We start from the raw sequence: 22,901 nt of genomic DNA on the forward strand, positions 1-22,901 counted from the left end.
ACAACTCTATATCTGTACTTTACATCAGCTATGCTAATGCTACTAAATATCACTCTATATTCCCAAGTCCAAAATCTTCAATGGCTCTCTAAAATCTCGGAAGAGGACAAGTTTTCCAGCCTGTTACAAAAGCAAAAAAGAAAGAAGACCCAGATGTGACTTGATTACATGAGAACTGTGTCCCAGGTAAAAGCAAGCTAGTTTGGTGCTTAAACCTTGGGTCTGTTGATTTTCAGTTCTGTGCCTGTAATATACTACTTATATGTTTCAGTTCAGTTCAGCTCAGTCATGTCCGACTCTTTGCGGCCCCGTGGACTGCAGCAGGCCAGGCCTCCCTGTCCATCACCAACTCTCAGAGCTTACTCATACTCATGCAGTGAGTCAGTGATGCCATCCATTCATCTCATCCTCTGCCGTCCCCTTCTCCTCCCGCCTTCAATCTTTCCCAGCATCAGGGTCTTTTCAAATGAGTCAGTTCTTCGCATCAGGTGGCCAAACTATTGGAATTTGAGGTTCAACATTGGTCCTTCCAATGAATATTCAGGACTGATTTCCTTTGCGATGGACTGGTGGGATCTCCTTGCAGTGCAAGGGACTCTCAAGAGTCTTCTCCAACACAGTTCAAAAGCATCAATTCTTCAGCGCTCAGCTTTCTTCACAGTTTAACTCTCACATCCATACATGACTACTGGAAAAACCATAGCCTTGACTATATGGAGCTTTGTTGGCAAAGTAATGTCTCTGCTTTTTAATATGCTGTCTAGGTTGGTCATAACTTTGCTTCCAAGAGGTAAGTGTCTTTTAATTTCATGGCTGCAATCACCATCTGCAGTGATTTTGGAGCCCCCCCCCCAATAAATCGTGTCACTGTTTCCACTGTTTCCCCATCTATTTCCCATGAAGTGATGGGACCAGATGCCATGATCTTAGTTTTCTGAATGTTGAGCTTTAAGCCAACTTTTTCACTCTCCTCTTTCACCTTCATCAAGGCTCGTTAGTTCTTTGCTTTCTGCCAAAAGGGTGGTGTCATCTGCATATCTGAGGTTATTGATATTTCTCCTGGCAATCTTGATTCCAGCTTGTGCTTCATCCAGCCCAGCGTTTCTCATGATGTACTCTGCATATAAGTTAAATAAGCAGGGTGACAATATACAGCCTTGACGTACTTCTTTCCCTATTTGGAACCAGTCTGTTGTTCCATGTCCAATTCTAACTGTTACTTCCTGACCTGCATACAAATTTCTCAGGAGGCAGGTCAGGTGGTCTGGTATTCTCATCTCTTTCAGAATTTTCAAGTTTGTGGTGATCCACACAGCCAAAGGCTTTGGCATAGTCAAGAAAGCAGAAATAGATGTTTTTCTGGAACTCTCTTGCTTTTTTGATAATCCAACGGATGTTGGCAATTTGATCTCTGGTTCCTCTGCCTTTTCTAAAACCAGCTTGAACATCTGGAAGTTCACATCTAAAAAAGGTTATTTCCCTACTTTATGACTCAAATTGAACTTAGTATTAGCCATTAAACCTTCCCTAACCACCACCCATCTTGCCAACCAATTCGAAGCACTCTTAAACTTGTCTTCCAAGAAACATTCCCATAGTTATCTTGGAAATCATTGTGCATTTGCTGCATATATTCACTTGGTTCTCATCTGATACCTCCTTATTTGCAACTATGTTTGTGTATTGGCTTCCCAACTAGATTTTCCTGACAAAGCAAGGTTATTTTTTTTCTCTCTTGCAGCTACACAGTACCACATCACAAGATAAATATTACTCAGTAAATATCTACAGAGAAAAAAAAACTCTTGAGAAAAAATGTTCTGTATTGTTACTAATATTTTGGCCACCCGATGCGAAGAGCTGACTCATTTGAAAAGACCCTGGTGTTGGGAAAGATTGAGGGCAGGAGGAGAAGGGGACGACAGAGGATGAGATGGTTGGATGGCATCACCGACTCAATGGACATGAGTTTGGGTAAACTCCGGGAGTTGGTGATGGACAGGGAAGCCTGGCATGCTGCGGTTCATGGGGTTGCAAATAGTCGTACAGGACTGAGTCACTGAACTGAACTGATTGTTAGTTCTCTTTGGTTGACTTTTCTTCCCATTCCCCACAATGGCTGTGCTAAAAAACCTTGTCTGCCTATCTCTGCCTACTTCCCTACCTGCCACTCCCTCCACTGAGAACTGAAAGTTACTGCAATACTGTGATTCATAGGAAATTTATATATTTGTTCATGACCAAGTATATGTGAGAAATACACACATACACACACACGTGAAGGTGTTTGTGTGTGTGTGTTAGTAGCAAGAGAGGCATACACCCCCAGTGTGGCCCAGGAGAGCTCACAGGTATGCTGCAAAATAACCAGAGACTTTTCCACCTCCTGCCATTGCACCCTAGGCACAGAGTAGATGCAAACTAAACACAAGGGCTTCTCCAACCCTGGCACCTGTGCCCTTGATGCACAGCTGTGTCCTCAAGAGACCACAGGAGCCCATAAAAGATTCATAAATATTCTACACATACAGACATCTGATTATAACAGACTCAATTATGGGAAAGACATGCACAGGAGAGCCTGCTCTTATGTAACTTGCAACTGTAAATCAAAACCGTTAGGTCATGTCCACCTAAGTATGTAAAAGTCCAGTCTGAAAAAACCCCATACCTTGTCTCTTGGGCACCAGTGCCTCTCCTGGCTTGGCCCACCTCTCCCTTGAGGTGTTCTGTTCTTTCCTTAACAAACTTGTTTTTGCCATGGGTAAGACCTCAGATTCTTCTCCTCGTCCTTACCGAGAACTGAGGCCCACGAGAGAGGGTCCTTTTTGACCCTCCCTTACCAGCAACATATATAACATACATGCAGAGTGGCCAAATACATACATAATGATAGACATTTGGTCTTCATTCACAGTTTCTGGCTCACAACTTCCAAAACCCTTGAAATTTCCTGATTGATAAGGGCAAAAAGGTAACATTTGGTCCCTTAACCTTCAGTTGCAGATAGAGCTCCAGGGAAGGTGACTTTTGGCTCCCATCCAAGGGTGGGGGTTGGCTGCCAGGAAAACCAACCCTGTGATTAGACAGAACTTTCAGTCCCATCCCTGGAGACTGAAGGTGGAACCCATCAATCAATCAAGACTATGTAATGAAGCCTCTTTAAAAACCCAAAAGGACCACACTTGCCCTTTTTCAGAAAGTTTCTGTGTAGGGAAACCAGAATACCTCGCATGCCACACAGAGCTTCTTTGTCCAGGACCTCACGCTACACATCTCTTCATCTGGTGATTTACTCATATCCTTTAATAGTCTTTTATAATAAGTGGGTAATTAGTGAGTAAACACGCTTTCCTGAGTTCTATTAGTTGTTCCAGCAAATTAATCAAAACCAAGAAGGAGGCTGTGAGAACCTCTGGTTTGCAGCAAGTCAGCAGCACAGGGAAACAACTTGGGCTTGAAACTGGTGTTGGAAATGAAGGGTGGCCTTATATGAGAGACTGAGCCTTCACCTATGGAATATGACTCTATTTCTGGGTAGGTAGTGTCAGAATTGAGTTGAATTCTAGGATACTGTTGGCATCACAAAATTGCTTGTTGCTGTACTGAAGCCCCCCATCCCCCTCCCCCGACACACACACACACGCTGATACTTGGTCCAGGAACCCTTTGCAGCTATCCTCAGTTAATGTTTCATTAAAAAAATAAGAATTCTATACTCTCACTTCTCCTTTCTTGCATATTTTCATTTCCCAAGAAAAAATGGTCTCTTTTAAGGCTTTTCCAATCTAGGTCCTTGACCCTGCTATTTTCTGTGGTCTTGGACTCTGTTAGTTACACCTTTCCAACTTCCAACCACAGTTTATATATTTCTTCCGGCTGTCTTTCCTCTATATTCCTAAAAATAAAATGTCAAAGTTCCAGCAATTGCTCATGTTATCACCCCACTCTCCATTTCTCTTACAAAACGTTCTGTCTCTCTTCCCCTCACTTCCAAACTCCTTGGAAAAGACATCCATCACCTCTGCATGACCCAAATTGCTTCCACTTAGTTCACCAAAGATCTTTTAAGTGCAAAATCTGACGATGTTTTCCCATTCTTATTTGTACTGAATTGTGAACTGAACTACTAAAATATTCTACCACTCAAATTCATTAAGTAGGTTTTTAGGACATTCATCTCATGATTTGCCTCCTAATTCTTCATTTCTTCCAAGTTTCCATCATTGTGTCTTCTTCAACCATGTGACATTTTTATTAGTTATTACCCCCAGATCCTTCCAAGTCTTTTCCTGACTCAAACTCACTTGAAGGAAAATTAATCCAATTCCACAAATTTAGTTATCATGATCTCCATGTATACGATTCCACGATGACCTCTAAGATACCAGACTTAGTTCTTCAGAGTTCAAACACTTGAACACATTTTCAAAATGTCTCAGAGATTTGTAATCCGTTTATATTCTCATTTCCTTTTGTTGGAACTATCCAGAGTTGGCAAGCTGAGAAGGCTGGATTTCAATCACCAACCTGTTTCTTAGCCAAAGCATTTATACAGTGCATAAAATAAAACCACTTCTGTTGTTCCAGTCCCACTCAGGTACCCTTTCTGGTTGCCCACTCTCAACCTAAGAGACACTACTTCAACTGAGACAACCCCTAAGCCCAGGCTCTTCTCTCTGTGCTGAGTCTCCACTAGGTTTCCAGCCATTCCGCTTTGTTGTTTTCCACTGCTGGGTGGGTTCCAGGAGTTTCACATCAAGAATAGAGGGAAGGACAGAGCATAAAGGGTCCCTCAAGCTAGATTATTCAAAATAGAGTCAGACCTTCCACACTTTCAGGATTCATACCCTGCTATCATCTAGATTTTCCTGAACTTGATCTCTGTTCTTGTAGCTGGGTGATCTTGGGTAAATTAATCCAGCTTCCTTCTGCAACTTAGTTTCCTCCATTGTAAAAAATGCAGGTAATAACAGTACATAAGTCATGGGTTTGTGAAGGGATTAAATACATTGATTCATATAAAGCACTTAGAAGTGTGCCTGGCAGAAAATAAGTGCTTAATTAAGTGGTAGTTAGTAGTATTATTGGGAGAAGGCAATGGCACCCCACTCCAGTACCGCTGCCTGGGAAAATCCCATGGATGGAGGAGCCTGGTAGGCTGCAGTCTATGGGGTCACTAAGAGTCAGACACCACTGAGCGACTTCACTTTCACTTTCCACTTTCATGCACTGGAGAAGGAAATGTCAACCCACTTCAGTGTTCTTGCCTGGAGAATCCCATGGATGGAGAAGCCTGGTAGGCTGCAGTCCATGTGGTCGCACAGAGTTGGACACGACTGAAGCGACTTAGCAGCAGCAGCAGTAGTATTATTATTTCAGCTTTGTCATAGTATTAAGAGAGTGTGTCCCCATCTTCGCTTTAAGTTGCTTTACCTAAGGACTCCTTTAGTTATCCTCAACTAAACATGTACCTGACCCATGAAAGTTGCATGGGAAAATGGAGGAAAAGCTACCTAAACAATAACAACAACAACAACAAGAGTAATATAATATATTAACAGTAAATCAAGGCTTCACTTGCATTATCTAATGGAATCCTCACCAAAATTTTATGTGGCAAATACTATTACCACTTCCATTTTACATACGAGGGGAAAAGGTCCTTAGATAATTTTTCTTAAATTGTTCAGATAGTCTGCCTCTAAAAAGTTTCTGGAACATACTATTTTGGCAACCCTTTCTTGCACATTTGCCTATGAAGTCTGCTTCTGATAGACTGCTTGGAGATTCCTGCTTCTTCAGACAATGCCATGATACTCTACCCCTATGCTACCAGCAGTAAAGCTTTTTCTTGTGATCCAAGTGGGTTTTTTACCACATAAGAATTTGTCAAAACTCCTAAGAGGGTATTTATTCTATGCCTTTAGCACATTTAAGTGGAAAAGTCTGGGGCACTCTTTCCCAATAAAGATCATGCATTGTCCTCACAGGATTGCCCTGGCAGAAACCAGCAAGGAGAACAGTAACTCAGATTTCTACACAAAAATGCAAGTTGACCATCCTAGCTACATCCATTCCATTCCATGTCTGCCTTGGAGAGGGGGACAAGCAAGGACCATGACCATCCCCAGCTCTAGGTGATATGTTCTGTAACCAGTTGGGTTTCTGCATATACTATCTAAACCAACTATTTCCAGAGTGGGATGTGCACAAACGGATTCACTGGGGTACAGGAAGAAATGTGGAATTCCCATTTAAGCTGATTCTTTTATCCAAGAAAATAAACTAAACTGTATTAAAACATAACAAATGGATCAACACCGACATCCTCACAATCTGCACGTCAGAAAGTCACTGATCATGACTGGTATCCTAAATGAAAGTCAACAGTTGCACATCTACTGGTGCTTCCTCTGTGAAGCTAACAATAGATACTGTGCGGTCTACAAAGAATTTCAGAAAAATTAACATGTATGTTCTTTCGAAGAAAAAGTGACTTAAAATGAGGAATTTTTTTTTTCAAAAGACACTTGTGTTGCTGAAAGAGCATGTCTGTGTCAATTATTTTTTTAAAAAAACTTCATCTGTGCATTAAAAAACTTGGAAACAAGTTTTTCTAATCTACTTATAATACTTCTAAATTACAATTTAGTTCCAAAGGCAATTAAGATGAAAGCAATTAGTTCCAAACTAATAGGCATTATGTTCTTATAGTTTAAATAAATGGGCCAAAAATACTTAAACTTTTGTTTTTAGACCCATTCATTAAAACTATAAAGATGCAATATTTTTAAATTAGTTTACAAGAATATTTGATTGGTACCAAGAAAATGGGGAATTTAGTAGTTTTTCAAGACTCTGTATAATTGCTGCTGCTAAGTCGCTTCAGTCGTGTCCGATTCTGTGCAACCCCATAGATGGCAGTCCACCAGGCTCCCATCCCTGGGATTCTCCAGGCAAGAACACTGGGGTGGGTTGCCATTTCACTGCTAAATACTGATAAATAAAAATAAGAAGTCAACAATGCACTTTCACTTGCATCTTCATATCTCTGTGATGTATCTTTTTTGGCTATAATGGCCAAAAAAATAAAACAAAACTCAAACAACAAATTTTAAAAACCCAAGTATTAAATTAAGCTGAAGTATCTGACTTTTAAATCACTCTTTGTAAGTATTTAAACCAAGATTTTTAAGAATAAGGAAGCATATTAACCACATAAGTCTTAATATAGTTAATATATTTAGTGATAGTAAAATTATTTTCTAGTGATATAAGAATCATCTTTAAATACTTCTTTACATCTTTCTTAATTTCCTACATACATATACACACATGCACGCACTGTACCTAATACTGTGGAAAATGTCTATCATTAGAGATAAATAAACCTATATTGTAGAGAAGAAATGGCAAACCACTCAACTTCTGGCTTATTTATTTTGTCTATGGAATGTCTCAAAAAATATTTTCCACTCACTCAACTAACATCTTAATTTTATTATTAGTTGGTAGATTTAACAAAACTAATTCATTTATATTTACATATTAAGAATAATAAAAATGATTTTATCTACAAAAATTCAGAAGCAACATGCTTAAAAGGTACTACAGGCATAAAATAACCAAATTTAATATGTAATTATAATGTCATTTAACACTTTAAATCTGTTTTTATTAATTTAATTGCAACCATGGCTTTTAATTTTTCATAGCGTCTTTGTGTTTTTAGTTTCCATATCAGACCCCGTTCTGACTTGTTTGAAATGTCCCTTGTATTTTAAAATATACTCTGCTGTCAGAGGCAACTGATTACAGGACCCATTTTTCATATATATATCACATACCCTATTTGTTGATATATCTAAATATATAAATGCTCCATCAAACAATCTCTGAAAATCAAATATGAATAAGATTTTCATTTTACTTTCAAACTATACCTTCTGGTGCCTAATTATGGTTGAGCTATGGAAGACTCTAAGTCTCCATACGTATCCTATAACAGAATTATAATAAACAATACAACATGGTACAAATTTCTAGTAAGAACAGCCCATATTTTTCATTGCAAGAACTTATGGAATTATTATGATGTTTTCAATAATTTTTGTACCTAATTTTTACTAAGGTAAAATTTTAATATCCTATGTATGCAACTGGATCATTAAAAATTATGAATTATGCAAGTACAGAAATACATTTGTTAAGTTTATTAAGCCACTGTTTATTAATAAAATTCCATGATTTAAAATTGTTCTATTATTTTGAACATGTGGAACAACAATCAAACAGTCCTTAGGAGGAAAGTATTTGGGGAAAATGGATCTTTAGGAGATTTACATTATGTAACTTAATTTTTAAGCTTATGAATAAACGTAAACATTCATTCTATCTACAGAGAAATCTGAGTAGAAAATTTCTGATTTTACTTCTTGCTCTTCAAATCATATGAGAAAAGATCTATATAAGAAATAGAGTAACAAAGATTCATGACAGCATCCTTGCTGTTCAAGAAGGCAAATTTCTCATATTGACAAAATATAAATGCCTATGTGCACAGAATTTTTACCTAAATTTAGTAAACAAATGTCTTATTAAATTTACTATAAAGATAAATATTCTTGCTTTACCCATTTCCAAACAAAATGCTCCATTTAAAGATACTGGACTCAAGAATAAAATAACATCTGGAAATTTGATGGAAAACTGTCCTAAGTCTATCAGAATAGTGATTCAACTATCCAAAATGTTTTCTTTCTCCATGTGAAAACAAATATGCAACTTAAATGTAAATAAATATGCTTTAGGGCCTGAGTGTGTGCATACACACCACATAGTTAAAAGAAGGATACCAGGTCTGTATTATCTTATGATCCAACATTTCATTCTGATGTGTTCCACATATACAAATACCTTAGAAATCACTAAATTCTTTTTCCCGCATTTCATTTTGAACTAAAGCACACATACAGGGACTGAATGTTTTAAAGGTATTATTTCACATGTAAACACTGACATCTTGTGGCAGCTGCAGCTATTTGCATTCTGCCATAAAACTGATTGTGGATTGTAACTGCCATGATTCCTGGATTGGGAAGATCCCCTGGAGAAGGGATAGGCTACCCACTCCAGTATTTTTGGGCTTCCCTTGTGGCTCAGCTGGTAAAGAATCTGCCTGCAAGGCGGGAGACCTAGGTTCCATCCCTGGGCTGGGAAGATTCCCTGGAGAAGGGAAAGGCTACCCACCCCAGTATTCTGGCCTGGGGAATTCCATGGACTGTGTAGTCGATGGGGTCGCAAAGAGTCGGACAGGACTGAGCGACTTCACTAACACACTGACAGCTGTGAGGCTACTGAAAGTTCACAGGATTTCCTCAGTGGCTCAGTGCTAAAGAACCCACCTGCCAATGCCGGAGACGTGGGTTCGATCCCTGGGTGGGGAAGATCCGCTGGTGAAGGAAATGGCAACCCACTCTAGTATTCTTGCTTGGGAAATCCCATGGACAGAGGAGCCTGGAGGGCTACAGCCCGTGGGGCTGCAAGAGTTGGACACAACTTAGCAACAACTCAACAACCTAAGGTTACTGAACATGCTTAGTCTAAAAGCAGTTAGTATTTTAAAAACAAGCATCTTCCAGAGTATCTTCAAATACTTTTAAAAGAAACTAAATCAGGAACCCTAGATTCTATTACTCAAGTTTCTACTAAACAGATACTGGGTTAATAGACAGGAAGCCTAGCATGATGCAGTCCATGGCGTTGCAAAGAGTCAGACACAACTGAGAGGCTGAACCACAAAAACCAGATACTGAACAGACTATATAATTACTCTGGACCTCATTTTCTTCATCTCTAAGCTTGTCCCGCTAAGTTATTGTCACTTTCTCTCTAAAATTCCATTTGACTCTAGCTTTAGAAATTTGCATAAGTATTTCTGATTTTAGCATCCTAATATGGAATACAGGCCTGTTTATGACATATATTTTCATATTTATCTTTTATTAATTCTAATTGCTAGGTTATGCAGTCTGCTTGAATTTTCTTCAGAAATAAATCTTAATTTATACTTCTCCCTGTCCAAAAAACCTTCAAAACACATTAGAAAGATGTCACCAAATTGTGAATAAAAGTCAACTCAAGTAACTGAAAACAAGTTTTTAAAAAACTTTTTGTAAGGATAAGAGTGTATGCTTTAGATAAGATGGAGTCAACATCAAACCAAGCACCCAAAAGTTAATGTGAAAGGAGTTCCACCAGAGCTTCTAGAATCACGTGGTATCGTGATAAACAAGAAACAGAACAGGCCCAGAGTTAAGCAGCTTTGACCAATACCAGAATATACTACATGCTTGCCACCTTGGATTCTGTACTACCATTTCATTCTTCCTCCACATCAGTCATCAAAACTCAATTCTTTTTTCAAAACATCTTGCTCTGATGTACATCTTCTTATTTAAGCTCTGGCATCCACTTTGTCCAAGAATTCAAGCTCCTAGGCTGGCATTACTAAAATCACCATCACAGTTTACTGCTTTTCAAAGAGTGATTTAAGAACTTGCATCAGAATCATTTGGGATTCTGGTTAAAACAAGTTATCTCTTAGATTCCATAAAAAAGACCAGCACTATCCAGTATACATAGAATACAAGTTACATACGTTATTGTAAAATGTTCTGATAGGTTAAAAGCCTAAAAAGAAAAAAAAAAGTGAAATTATTTTAATGTTTTATTTAACCCAATGCACATATAGTATCATTGCAATAAGTAATCAATTAAAGACATATCAATATACTTTACAGGGCTTCCCTGGTGGCTCAGAAGGTAAATAGCCAGCCTGCAATGTGGGAGACCCAGATAGGATCCCTGGGTCGGGAAGATTGCCTGGAGAAAGAAATGGTAACTCACTCTAGTATTCTTGCCTGGAAAATCCCATGGACTGAGGAGTCTGGTGGGCTACAGTCCATGGGCCCCAAAGAGTTGGACACGACTGAACACCTAACTAAATATATATATATATATATACACACACACACACACACACACACACACATATACATTTGTTACATATATATATATATATATATATATTTTTGTTTCTCATACTAAGACTTCAAAATCTGGTACCTTATTCTTGTAGCATATCTCAATTCAAACCAGCATATTTCAAGTTCTTAAGTCACATGAACTTAAGTTCTTAAGAACACAAAGAAAGTACTAACAAATACTTCCTCTATAGATGGAAACCTCATATATTTCACCAGCCTTCTAGAATTCCCAAATTATATTGATACTAATGATTACTTGTATCTTCAAAAAATTTACAAACTATAGTATTGTGAAACTGAAGGATGTCTTTCCTGAAGTGCTAAGCTGTAAGCTCCTTAGAAAGAGAGACAATTTCTACACGGAGAAAGGTGGGCATCACGCTCTACCAGCATGGCTCTAACCCAAAATCCTGGTGGCAGAAATGAAAAGGAGGTGATTTAAAGACACACAAACACACTTGTACCACAGAGACTAAAAGATGTAAGGAAAGTATTACTGGATCAAGTCAGCTTATTACCTATATACCTGTTTCACTCTTCAAACTGATTCAATTCTGATATATAACACTGCGTATAGGCAGAGTTCTAAGATGGCCCCCCAAATTTGTGGTCTCTAGGGAACATATCCTATATAATCCCTCCCCTTGAGTGTGGCCAGACATGTATTTATGAGGCAAAATCATTTTGAAGATTCAGTTCAGTTCAGTCCCTCAGTCGTGTCCAACTCTTTGCGACCCCATGAATCGCAGCACGCCAGGCCTCCCTGTCCATCACCAACTCCCGGAGTTCACTCAAACTCATGTCCATCGAGTCGGTGATGCCATCCAGCCATCTCATCCTCTGTCGTCCCCTTCTCCTCCTCCCGCTAATCCCTCCCAGCATCAGAGTCTTTTCCAATGAGTCAACTCTTCGCATGAGGTGGCCAAAGTACTGGAGTTTCAGCTTTAGCATCATTCCTTCCAAAGAAATCCCAGGGCTGATCTCCTTGCAGTCCAAGGGACTCTCAAGAGTCTTCTCCAACACCCTAGTTCAAAAGCATCAATTCTTCAGCGCTCAGCTTTCTTCACAGTCCAACTCTCACATCCATACATGACTACTGGAAAAACCATAGCCTTGACTAGATGAACCTTTGTTAGCAAAGTAATGTCTCTGCTTTTCAACATGCTATCTAGGTTGGTCATAACTTTCCTTCCAAGGAGTAAACGTCTTTTAATTTCATGGCTGCACTCACCATCTTCGGTGATTTTGGAGCCCCGCCAAAATAAAGTCTGACACTGTTTTCACTGTTTCCCCGTCTATTTCCCATGAAGTGATGGGACCAGATGCCATGATCTTCGTTTTCTGAATGTTGAGCTTTAAGCCAACTTTTTCACTCTCCTCTTTCACTTTCATCAAGAGGCTTTTTAGATCCTCTTCACTTTCTGCCTTAAGGGTGGTGTCATCTGCATATCTGAGGTTATTGATATTTCTCCCGGCAATCTTGATTCCAGCTTGTGCTTCTTCCAGCCCAGCGTTTCTCATGATGTACTCTGCATGTAAGTTAAATAAGCAGGGTGACAATATACAGCCTTGATGTACTCCTTTTCCTATTTGGAACCAGTCTGTTGTTCCACGTCCAGTTCTAACTGTTGCTTCCTGACCTGTATACAGGTTTCGCAAGAGGCAGGTCAGGTGGTCTGGGATTCCCATCTCTTGAAGAATTTTCCACAGTTTATTGTGAGCCACACAGTCAAAGGCTTTGGCATAGTCAATAAAGCAGAAATAGATGTTTTTCTGGAACTCTCTTGCTTTTTCCATGATCCAGCGGATGTTGGCAATTTGATCTCTGGTTCCTCTGCCTTTTCTAAACCCAACTTGAACATCTGGAAGTTCACGGTTCATGTATTGCTGAAGCCTGGCTTGGAGAATTTTGAGCATTACTTTATTAGCGTGTGAGATGAGTGCAATTTTGTGGTAGTTTGAAGATTAGGTTTAACAAAGAGGAAATCACCCGCCTGCGTCTGACTTAATTATATGAGCTGTTAAAAAGGACCTCCTTGGAAAGAGAGAGAGTGGAAGTGTGACAAGGGCTCAAGACTGGCCTCTGGCCAACAGCTAGCAACCCAATGAGGACCTCAATTTAAGAACAAAGAAGTTCAGGTGAGATCTCTCATGCAGCCAGGTGCCTTTACTTCAAACTTACCAGGCTACATAGAGCACCCAGCCATGCCATGCCCAGACTCTCGATCTAAGGACTGAGATAATAAATGGGTGTTGCTGTTTTTGTTTTTAAATCACTAATGTGTCACACACTAATTTGTTACACATCAATAGAAAACTAATACACTCAGGCACTTTCTCATATAATTAAATAACTACATCTGGGCAGGTTTCTCAGACTTCATTTCACAAATAATTTCTCCACCTGCTGTAGGAATACAATTGCTTCACAACTGACATGACAGTAGTAGTGCACTATCTGCTTAATTGGGTTTCCCTGGTGGCTCAGTGGTCAAGAATCCGCCTGCCAATGCAGGAGAAGCCGGTTGGATTCCTGGGTGGGGGAAGACCCCCTGGAGGAGGAAATGGAAACCTACTCCAGCATTATTGCGGGGAGAGGCCCATGGACACAAGAGCCTGGCAGGCTACAAGTCCATGAGGTCGCAAAAGAGGCAGACACCACTTAGCGACTAAACAACATCTGCTTAATACTTCTCATAGAAACATTCAAAGCCACTGGATTTGAGTCAAAATTCCCTGAGAAGCTCTTCAGTGTTGACGAGCCTTTTTGGTAAGAGAACTTTATTCCCTGACCATCTGTCTAGGGGTGGTGGGGTACACAGAGTAGAGGCTGGACTATCAGACGCAGATTTTTGCTGCCCCCAGGCTCCGCCTAGCAGCGGGGTCGGGGGTAGACTCGAGCTGAGCCAGGACGAGGGAAAGAAAAAGGGATTCCGTTCGTCCCTTTCATCCCTAGCCCAATTTCTCAGGAAAACACCACGCCGGCACAGTAATCTCTCTAAAACCTTGTCTGCGGCACGCAGCTGCTTTGAAACTGAAAGTGTTAGGCGCTCAGTCGCGTCCGACTCTGTGACCCCATCGGCTGCAGCCTGCCAGGCTCCTCTGCCCATGAAATTCCCCGGGGAAGAATCCTGAAGTGCTTTGCCATTCCCTTCTCCAGGGAATCCTCCCAACCTAGGGATCGTGCATTGCAGGTCTCCGGCATTGCAGAGTCCTCACCGTCTGAGCCACTGGGGAAGCAAACTCCCAGAGCACCTAGCAAATTCCGACCGCTGACTAAGGATCACTGGGGCCACTCAGGGTGGCGGACAGTTCATAAAACTTTCAAAGAATCTCCCAAACTCGGGAATTGTGCTCCTAGGTCGCTCTGTCCGCAGACCCAGAGAGCGGCCACTAAAACCTGGACCTACCGTCTTCCCCTCTAGCCGCCAGCCCGCCAGCCAGCCCACAACTACAGCAGGAACCCGGCCAGGTGTCACCGCCCGGGAACGGCGCCGCCACGCCTCCCCACTGCGCCTGCGCGAACCGCCGCTTCCGCCAGGGGCCTAGAGAACCGGCCGGACACCGCCGCGCAGGGCGGGGGTCTAGAGGCATTTCGCGCCTGCGCAAAGGGCGCGACAGGCGGGGTCTAGAGGCTCTTCGCGCCTGCGCAAAGGGCACGACGGGAGGGGGCGGGGGGCTAGACGCGCTCCGCGCCTGCGCAAAGGGCGCGAGGGCGTCCCGCGTCGTTCCTTTTGAAACGAGTGGCGGGGAACTGCTCCCGAAGCCCCTGGCGTCGCTGTCTGCTGGGTGGAAACGCGTACCGTCATCCGTGGGCCTGGCCATGGCGCTGCAACTCTCCCGGGAGCAAGGCATCACCTTGCGCGGGAGCGCCGAGATCGTGGCCGAGTTCTGCTGTAAGTCCTCCTCGCGCGGGGCGGAGGGCGGGGAGAGCCGAGCGCAGGCCACCCGCAGGCCCGCGGCTCGGCCGGAGCGGCCCCGAATCCCGGCCCTTGTACCGCGGCCTCCGGTGCCCGCAGGAGGGCTCAGGAAGTGGGGCGGCGGGCGCCGCCTCCGCTCGTGTTGCTGCCGGCGGAGGAGGCGGCCCGGGCGCTGCAGGGGCCCGCCTTGCGGGGAGCCCCTTTGCGGGAGCGTTTCTTTCCAATGCAGAGCTCCTCCCACACCCCCCGCCCCCAACGGCGAGGGGCCTCGGGGGTGGACCGTGACGGGCTAGACCTCGGGAAGAGCTGTTCTGAGCTCGGCCAGGTGTACCTGCTGACAGAACCTGGCAAGACTGGTGAGGATAAGAGGAGGAAAGAGAGACGGGGAGAGGCCTGCCCGGGCTTGGTACCCGTCTGTCAGTTGCCTGTTTTGACACCCTCGAATCATAAAAGAGGCATCTGGACTTGTTTTACAATGACATGAAATTTGGCACTGGTAGATTAGTGCAGTTTGGCATTTTTCTTCTGTTGCCACATAAATGCAGCTATCACTTAGACGCAAGATTTTAAGGATTTTTTTTAATGCCACTTTGTACCCACTCGGCTTTCAGCAAAACACAAACACGTGTTTAGACATTTATAACTTGACAGTATTAATGAAACCATAGCCCCATCTACATATGCTTTATTTCCCCTGAACTTACAACGTGACGATGACTTTAATATTTCTTATGTTTTCAGCATTTGGCATCAACAGTATTTTGTATCAGCGTGGCATATATCCATCGGAAACCTTTACTCGGGTGCAGAAATATGGACTCACCTTGCTTGTAACTACTGATCCTGAGCTCATAAAATACCTAAATAATGTGGTGGATCAACTAAAAGATATTTTATGGTTGGACACAGTTTTGAGTTTTGCAGGCCTTAATGTTAATAAGATCCTCGGGGCTTCCCAGGTGACTCAGTGGTAAAGAATCCACCTGCCAATGGAGGAGACACAGAAAACCCAGGTTCCATCCTGAGTCTGGAAGATCCCCTTGAAGAGGAAATGCCAACTGACTCCAGTATTCTTGTCGGGATAATCCCATGGACAGAGGAGCCGGGTGGGTTACAGTCCATTGGGTTGTAAAGAGTTGGATACCAGCACACCTACGATCCACATTTTCTAGCTTCTTGGCCGTCATTTTTCAGCTCTGTACAGGGTAGTGTAAACCGCACTACCATCTCCGATACAGTTTGGGAGGGAAGCAAATAACATACAAATTGAAAGAATTCCCACCCTTCCTCCGTTTTTGAGTAGGCTGAATATTTGAAGGTTCGGAATCTGATATGGCTTAACAAAACAATCTCCATCAACTCCTTCAGGGATGATAGAACACATTGGAATTTTATGTAATTATGATGGCATTCATTATCTGAGAAAAATCCACTGCATTTATTTTTGGTAGCTGCTTGGAGTCTAAAGCCATCATTATATATATTAAGATGAAGGAACTAAAATCAGATTCAACTTAGGGAACTAAACTTTAAAAAGAAGGAACTACTAAATAACAGCACTCATTGGCATTTTCTTATTTTTCACCTGTTTCCATTTGTCTTTTTTTTTTTAATCATGCCTGTGAGTCAGTAAGCCTTTTCTGTCTGCACACTCATTTTCTTCTTTTAGCTCAAGAAGTTGCAGTATTGTTGGATTAGTATGCTCCATCTATTCCTTTTATTTCTAGAATTTCTACTTGTTTCTTTTTCCTATTTCTCTCCACTTAGGATTCTCATTTCTAATTTCTCTGTGTTGTAAATTGTTTCTCCCTTTCTGCTCATTAGATCTTCCAAAATACTAGTTCTAAAAATACTACAGCCGCATTTTTTTTTTTTTTTCACTTTAAAATTCATGAATCACTTTTGTTGTTTCAACTAGCTTCATTTTCAGATTACATCATTGCGTTTTCATTAACTTCAGAGCTAAGCCACCCATAGTCATTCCTACGGCTGTACTCAGATTGTTTGCTATGGAACCTCTAGGCAACTATGGATGTATGTCTTCATCTTAATCTGAAGAAGTAGCAAGCCAGCCTTGCCTAAGTTACTGGGTTTTGGTTTGTGTCCTTTGAGACCAATAACATTTCTTGTCAGATGTATCTACACTTTCCTACTTAATTTCTCCCTTGTAGTTAAAAGGGAGGAAATGCTTTACAGGCAAAGTATTCAGTCTTTTAAATTCCACTTCTCTAGCCTTAGGAACTTTACCCTATTTCCTCTCTCTTATGTTGTCAATTTCTTTGTTTCCTTTTGGATTATTCCCATTGGTTTCATTTCCATTTTTAAGAGAGAAAAAAATCACCAACTTCCCCATATCTTCAAATGACCACTCAATCTCTTTCTCACAGGTAAGCTGGTAAAAGTTGTTCATATATGCCAGGAGTGAGCGAGGCCAACAGGCCAGATCCAGCAAGTGGCTGATTTTGTACTGCTTGCAAGCTAAGAATATTACATTTTAAAGAAGACTATGCTACGTAGGTGACCCATAGGCCTTCAATATTTCTAAAATATTTTCTATCTCTTAAAAAAAAAAAAAAAACAACCTGCCGATTCCTGAATAAAGTATTCTCAGTTTCTAAGATTGAGGGCTCAGTCTGAGGCCCTCTTAACAGTAATCTCTCTCTAGTTGACCTCCTAACATGTACATACATAATTCTAGTAACAACTTTGTATCTGACTCATGAACCAATATCTAACCAAAGCCTCTCCTAACTCTTGGCTCATATATTGAGTGACTCCCTTAATGTCTTTATGCAGCTATATACTAGACCACTTCACACTCGGTGTATTAAAAACTGAATTTAGGATCATCTCCATTTCAGTTCTCTTTCCTCTTGGTGACTGGATCAACCATCCGATTACTGATATAAATCAGAAACTTGGGAGCTATCCCTGATTCATTCCTCTTCCTTACCCTGAAGTAATCCAATAAATCTTAACAGTTTTAACCATGAAATGTCCTGAATCTGTCTACTGCTCCATCTCTACCAGTATATCTTTCTCTAAGTCTTGATTCGCTCTTGCTTGAGTTATTCATGAATTAGTGCCCTAGATCCCCTGTTTACTTCCAGTTTACTTTCTACATCACATCCAGAAGGATAGTTTTCAAATACAACTTGAGTCACATCATACTCTGCTTCAAACACAGTAATGACCTCCTTAGTTCTTAGAGTGTAACATCTTTAATTTGGCGCTCATGACCTTGTGTGGTGTGGCCCATTATTCTTGTCAGACCAGCCTTGTTCATCCTCCCTTTCTTAAATTGCAGTTGTATTGGCCTCCTTTCAGTCCTCTGATCCAGTGATCTGTTTTGAGTCCAAGACCTATAGCTTTAGCAGGGAGAGCCCACGTGCCTCAACTAAGACCTCACACCACCAACATAAACCCATCATTTCGTGTTTTAAAACCTATACCCTCTTCCCTGTTTTGCATATGTATATTGTTGTCTCTTAGAACAAAACTCAAACCCCCTCAGTCAGAATTTCCTATTCTGTGCTTTAATTGTAGTATGTGTTGCACCATCATAGGTAACCGCTATTATGTCCTAGGAAACTGCACCATCACAGCAGTTACAGCAGTTACAATTGCACATTTATTGTTGCTGTTAGAGTAATGACATCTCCTTCACCCTTCCCTTGGATTAGGATGGAAGTACCTCATGTTCACTGTCTTAGCACCCAGTGCTATACCTGGCACAAATACTGAGAGTTTGAAATTGGGAGCTAGGCCATTGATGGGGCAAATTTTCTGCACAATTTGGAGGAGAACCAAAATAGCAGTGGGAGAAATTTGCTGAGGATAGGAAGTTGGTCGTGAGAGGAGAGTTGCTTTGTAATGCAGTAAACTAAAAGAGATGCCTTGTTTTGTGTGTTGCAGAATGGTTATACAAGTGTTCAGTTCAGAAACTGGTGGTAGTCATCTCAAATGTTGAAGGTGGAGAGGTCCTTGAAAGATGGCAGTTTGATATTGAGTTCAAAAGATGCAAAAGATGACAGGTAAGTAGGAACTACTTCCATTTTCGTATGTTTTAAAATTTATTTTCTTTACCAAATGAGTTCTAATTCTATTGAACAAGTTTCATATAAAGTACGATTTTTTTCTAGGATGTTTATTTTTTTTAATATAAATTTATTTATTTTAATTGGAGGCTAATTACTTTACAATATTGTATTGGTTTTGCCATACATCAACATGAATCCGCCATGGGTGCACACATGTTCCCCATCCTGAACCCCCCTCCCACCGCCCTCCCCGTACCATCCCTCTGGGTCATCCCAGTGCACCAGCCCCAAGCATCCTGTATCCTGCATCGAACCTGGACTGGCGATTCGTTTCTTATATGATATTATACATGTTTCAATGCCATTCTCCCAAATCATCCCACCCTCTCCCTCTCCCGCAGAGTCCAAAAGACTGTTCTATACACCTGTGTCTCTCTTGCTGTCTCGCATACAGGGTAATCGTTACCATCTTCCTAATTCCATATATATGCGTTAGTATACTGTATTGGTGTTTTTCTGGCTTACTTCACTCTGTATAATAGGCTCCAGTTTCATCCACCTCGTTAGAACTGATTCAAATGTATTCTTTTTAATGGCTGCTGCTGCTGCTGCTGCTGCTGCGGCGTCGCGTCAGTCGTGTCCGACTCTGTGCGACCCCATAGACGGCAGCCCAACAGGCTCCCCCGTCCCCGGGATTCTCCAGGCAAGAACACTGGAGTGGGTTGCCATTTCCTTCTCCAATGCATGAAAGGGAAAAGTGAAAGTGAAGTCGCTCAGTCGTGTCCGACTCTTAGTGACCCCATGGACTGTAGCCTACCAGGCTCCTCCATCCATGGGATTTCCCAGGCAAGAGTACTGGAGTGGGGTGCCATTGCTAGGACGTTTAATTTGATCCTTAGTCTCCTGTGGCAAAGGATAGTTCACTGTCTTATATAAGACAGTGAACTTTTAACATAATTGCCTATAGAGTAAATTGGTGAATTTCACCCTTCAGTGTTTATGGTAGTATGTACCTGGTGGCCCGTTTAGTGAATTGTTTAAAGGTACTTTTAACCATCAGGGGTTATCCTAGATTCCCCAAGCCTAAGATTCAGCTCTATTGTATTTCATTGAATGCCCCAAATTTTCTAAGACACTTCATAAAAAAGTTTCCAGCCCACCTGAATGGGAAATGCTTATATGATCATGTCTAGCATAGTCCTAGGCTTGCTTACTGGTAAATTCAGAATCATTTTTCATAATGAAATGTAGTTTGCTTCTGAAGGCTTTGGTTTATTTTAGGAAATGTTTAGCTTATAAAAATAATTTGGTATTTAATGTAATATCTTATTTGAGGCAGTAGGGAATTAAGCATTACGAAAAATGCACCAACAAAATATTTTAGATATTATTTTCATTTTTTGAAAGGTGCTGTAGTTTTCCTAACTTGAAGCACTTGGCCAGTTTTCTGATTATCTGATACCAAATAACCTGATTTTAAGACCACCTCTAGAAAATGACTGGAATGATAAATGAAATAATAAAAATGCATATGCCTCTTGTGAGATATAGGCCCTAATGATATACTTATAACTTACAAAAAAAAAAAAATCCATTTTAATGTATTAATTATTTGATCTTGGAAACATTTAATCAGTCTTAACAGTGTTTTAAATAATTTGTTAACACTTAAATTGATTTGGTTTCTTCAATAGTGCACCCAGAGAAAAGTCTCAGAAAGCTATCCAAGATGAAATCCGTTCAGTGATCAGACAGATCACAGCTACAGTAACATTTCTGCCACTGTTGGAAGTTTCTTGTAAGTATTCTACAACGTCACATTGACTTAAAATTTGTCAGAGAAAAGACTAAGCTACTATTTTAAGAATAAGCCCTTTATTAAATTTTTTCTTAATTATTAATATTACATAATAAAAATGAAAAACCCATTATAAAGCAGAAGTAGTGTTATATGCATTCTAGAAATTTGGAAATTCTGAAAAGGAAAGGAATGAAAGTATTCCACAGTATTCATTCTTGAATGTCTTAATGTAATCCCGTTCATTATCTTAATTTTTTATGTATATTTTTAAGGCTAGCCATAACTGTCTTGCTTTTCGACCTTATCCGATATTTCCTGAATGCCTACTATATGCGAGACACTGCTCTAGGCCCCAGGCTACATCAGTCACAGAGCCCAGATGTTAGCTTTCCTTCAGGTTGCCTTTATGCTGTCCTGTGTGATGGACTCCATACTTTCTGCAGATAACGGTTTTCTCTTTTAAAAAAAAGAAAACTTGAAGTTTAGCAAAAGGAGTACAATATTTTCTGTAATACAGTAAATGTCTATGGAGGAAAAGCAATTGACTAGTCATTACAGACCATGCTAAACTCTCTTTTCTAATACTCTGGGTGGTTCAAAATGTGAGAGAGACAAGGAGGGTTCTTCTATTTTGGAAAAAAATAATGTACTTTAATGATTTTATCTCCAATTTAGGTTCATTTGATCTCCTCATTTATACAGACAAAGATCTGGTTGTACCTGAAAAATGGGAAGAGTCGGGACCACAGTTCATTACCAATCCTGAGGAAGTTCGTCTTCGTTCATTTACTACTACAATTCACAAAGTAAATAGCATGGTAGCCTACAAAATTCCTGTCAATGACTGAGGATGAGATATGGACAATAACGTACTTGTAACTCTCAAATGTGGTTTTCCTACCAGGTCAACTGTAGTTGGTATGTTTTACTTCATTGGTTAATTTTTAGATGAGGAAAACTTAACATGATACCTAACTGAATCTGTGCAAAATTGTTCCGTTTTTGGTACCTATCTGACTTTCCATAGGGTTGACATTAAAGTAAAGTAACTGCGCAGATTGCATCAGTACTGCAGTGTTACTTTCTTTGGAGGTAGTAACCATAGGTGGAAAAACTTTTGCTAAATGCCTTCCTAAATCAGACTTTTGGTCAAGTAGCTTGACTCAGAATGTAGAGAAATATTTAAATATGAAATAGAACAAAAGAAATATGAATATTCAGAATCTTCATTTACATCCTGAAAGTAACTAATGATAGTCCATAAGTAGTGACATATTTCTCCTATTGCATCCTCTTGTCATTTATTTCATTTGTATAGTTTCTGTATTGAAAAAATGTCCAATTATTTGAGTTTAATTTATGTAACTTGAGCCTATAAAGCTGTGGATATTCCCACTTTTCAAATTGTTGTGATACAGCACTCTTAAGAATGTCTTTGATGTTTTATAAAATCAGGCTTTAAATGGCAATGATGAAATAAAGTTACATGTGTATGTTTTACATTTGTATTAAATTTTTTATATTGGTGTATTGATACAGTTACGTAGTTATTATGGATTCAGTACGGCATATTATTTCCTGTGCCTACTATATTGTAGGGAGGGCCTAAGGACACAAAGTAGAGTAAGTCTTGAGGTACTTTCAGCTTATTGGACAAACTTTTATTAAACCTCCTTCACCCTCTAACAGTAGATTTAAAATAAACATTGTTCTTTATGTAAAATGATAAATGTCACTTGGAATTAATTGAGTTTAGCAAATGTTAGATTGTATACAACCTTTCTATGCTCTTAGGTTTATTATCAGTGACCCTTGAACAACATGGGGGTTGGAACACTGACCCTCGAAGCAATTGAAAATCCCAGTAAAACTTATAGCCAGCCCTTCATATCTGTGGTCACCCCAAACCCATGGATTCCACCAACCATGGGTCATGTGGTACTATAGTATTTACTATTGAAAAATAGCCAAATATAAGTGGACCTGCACAGTTCAAACTGTTGTTCAAAGGTCAGCTGTATACTTAAACATCACGTTTATTCCTCTGCCTGTGCCTGCATTAATACTCTCATCAAGTATGTTCTTTCAG

The 22,901-nt window shown here is 40.5% G+C and overlaps 1 protein-coding gene across 1 annotated transcript; it reads left to right on the forward strand.

The window, feature by feature from the left end:
* The first annotated feature begins 14,736 nt into the window (after positions 1 to 14,736).
* MAD2L1 (mitotic arrest deficient 2 like 1) lies at positions 14,737 to 22,312 on the forward strand. Its single transcript, XM_025290451.3, is given in 6 exon segments — positions 14,737 to 14,947; positions 15,713 to 15,859; positions 18,887 to 18,980; positions 18,982 to 19,005; positions 20,706 to 20,809; positions 21,488 to 22,312. Coding segments are annotated over 6 exon segments (615 nt in total). The 5' UTR covers positions 14,737 to 14,874; the 3' UTR covers positions 21,661 to 22,312.
* The last annotated feature ends 589 nt before the right edge of the window (positions 22,313 to 22,901 follow it).

The sequence above is a fragment of the Bubalus bubalis genome, chromosome 7, assembly GCF_019923935.1.
Source record: "Bubalus bubalis isolate 160015118507 breed Murrah chromosome 7, NDDB_SH_1, whole genome shotgun sequence".
NCBI lineage: Eukaryota > Metazoa > Chordata > Mammalia > Artiodactyla > Bovidae > Bubalus > Bubalus bubalis.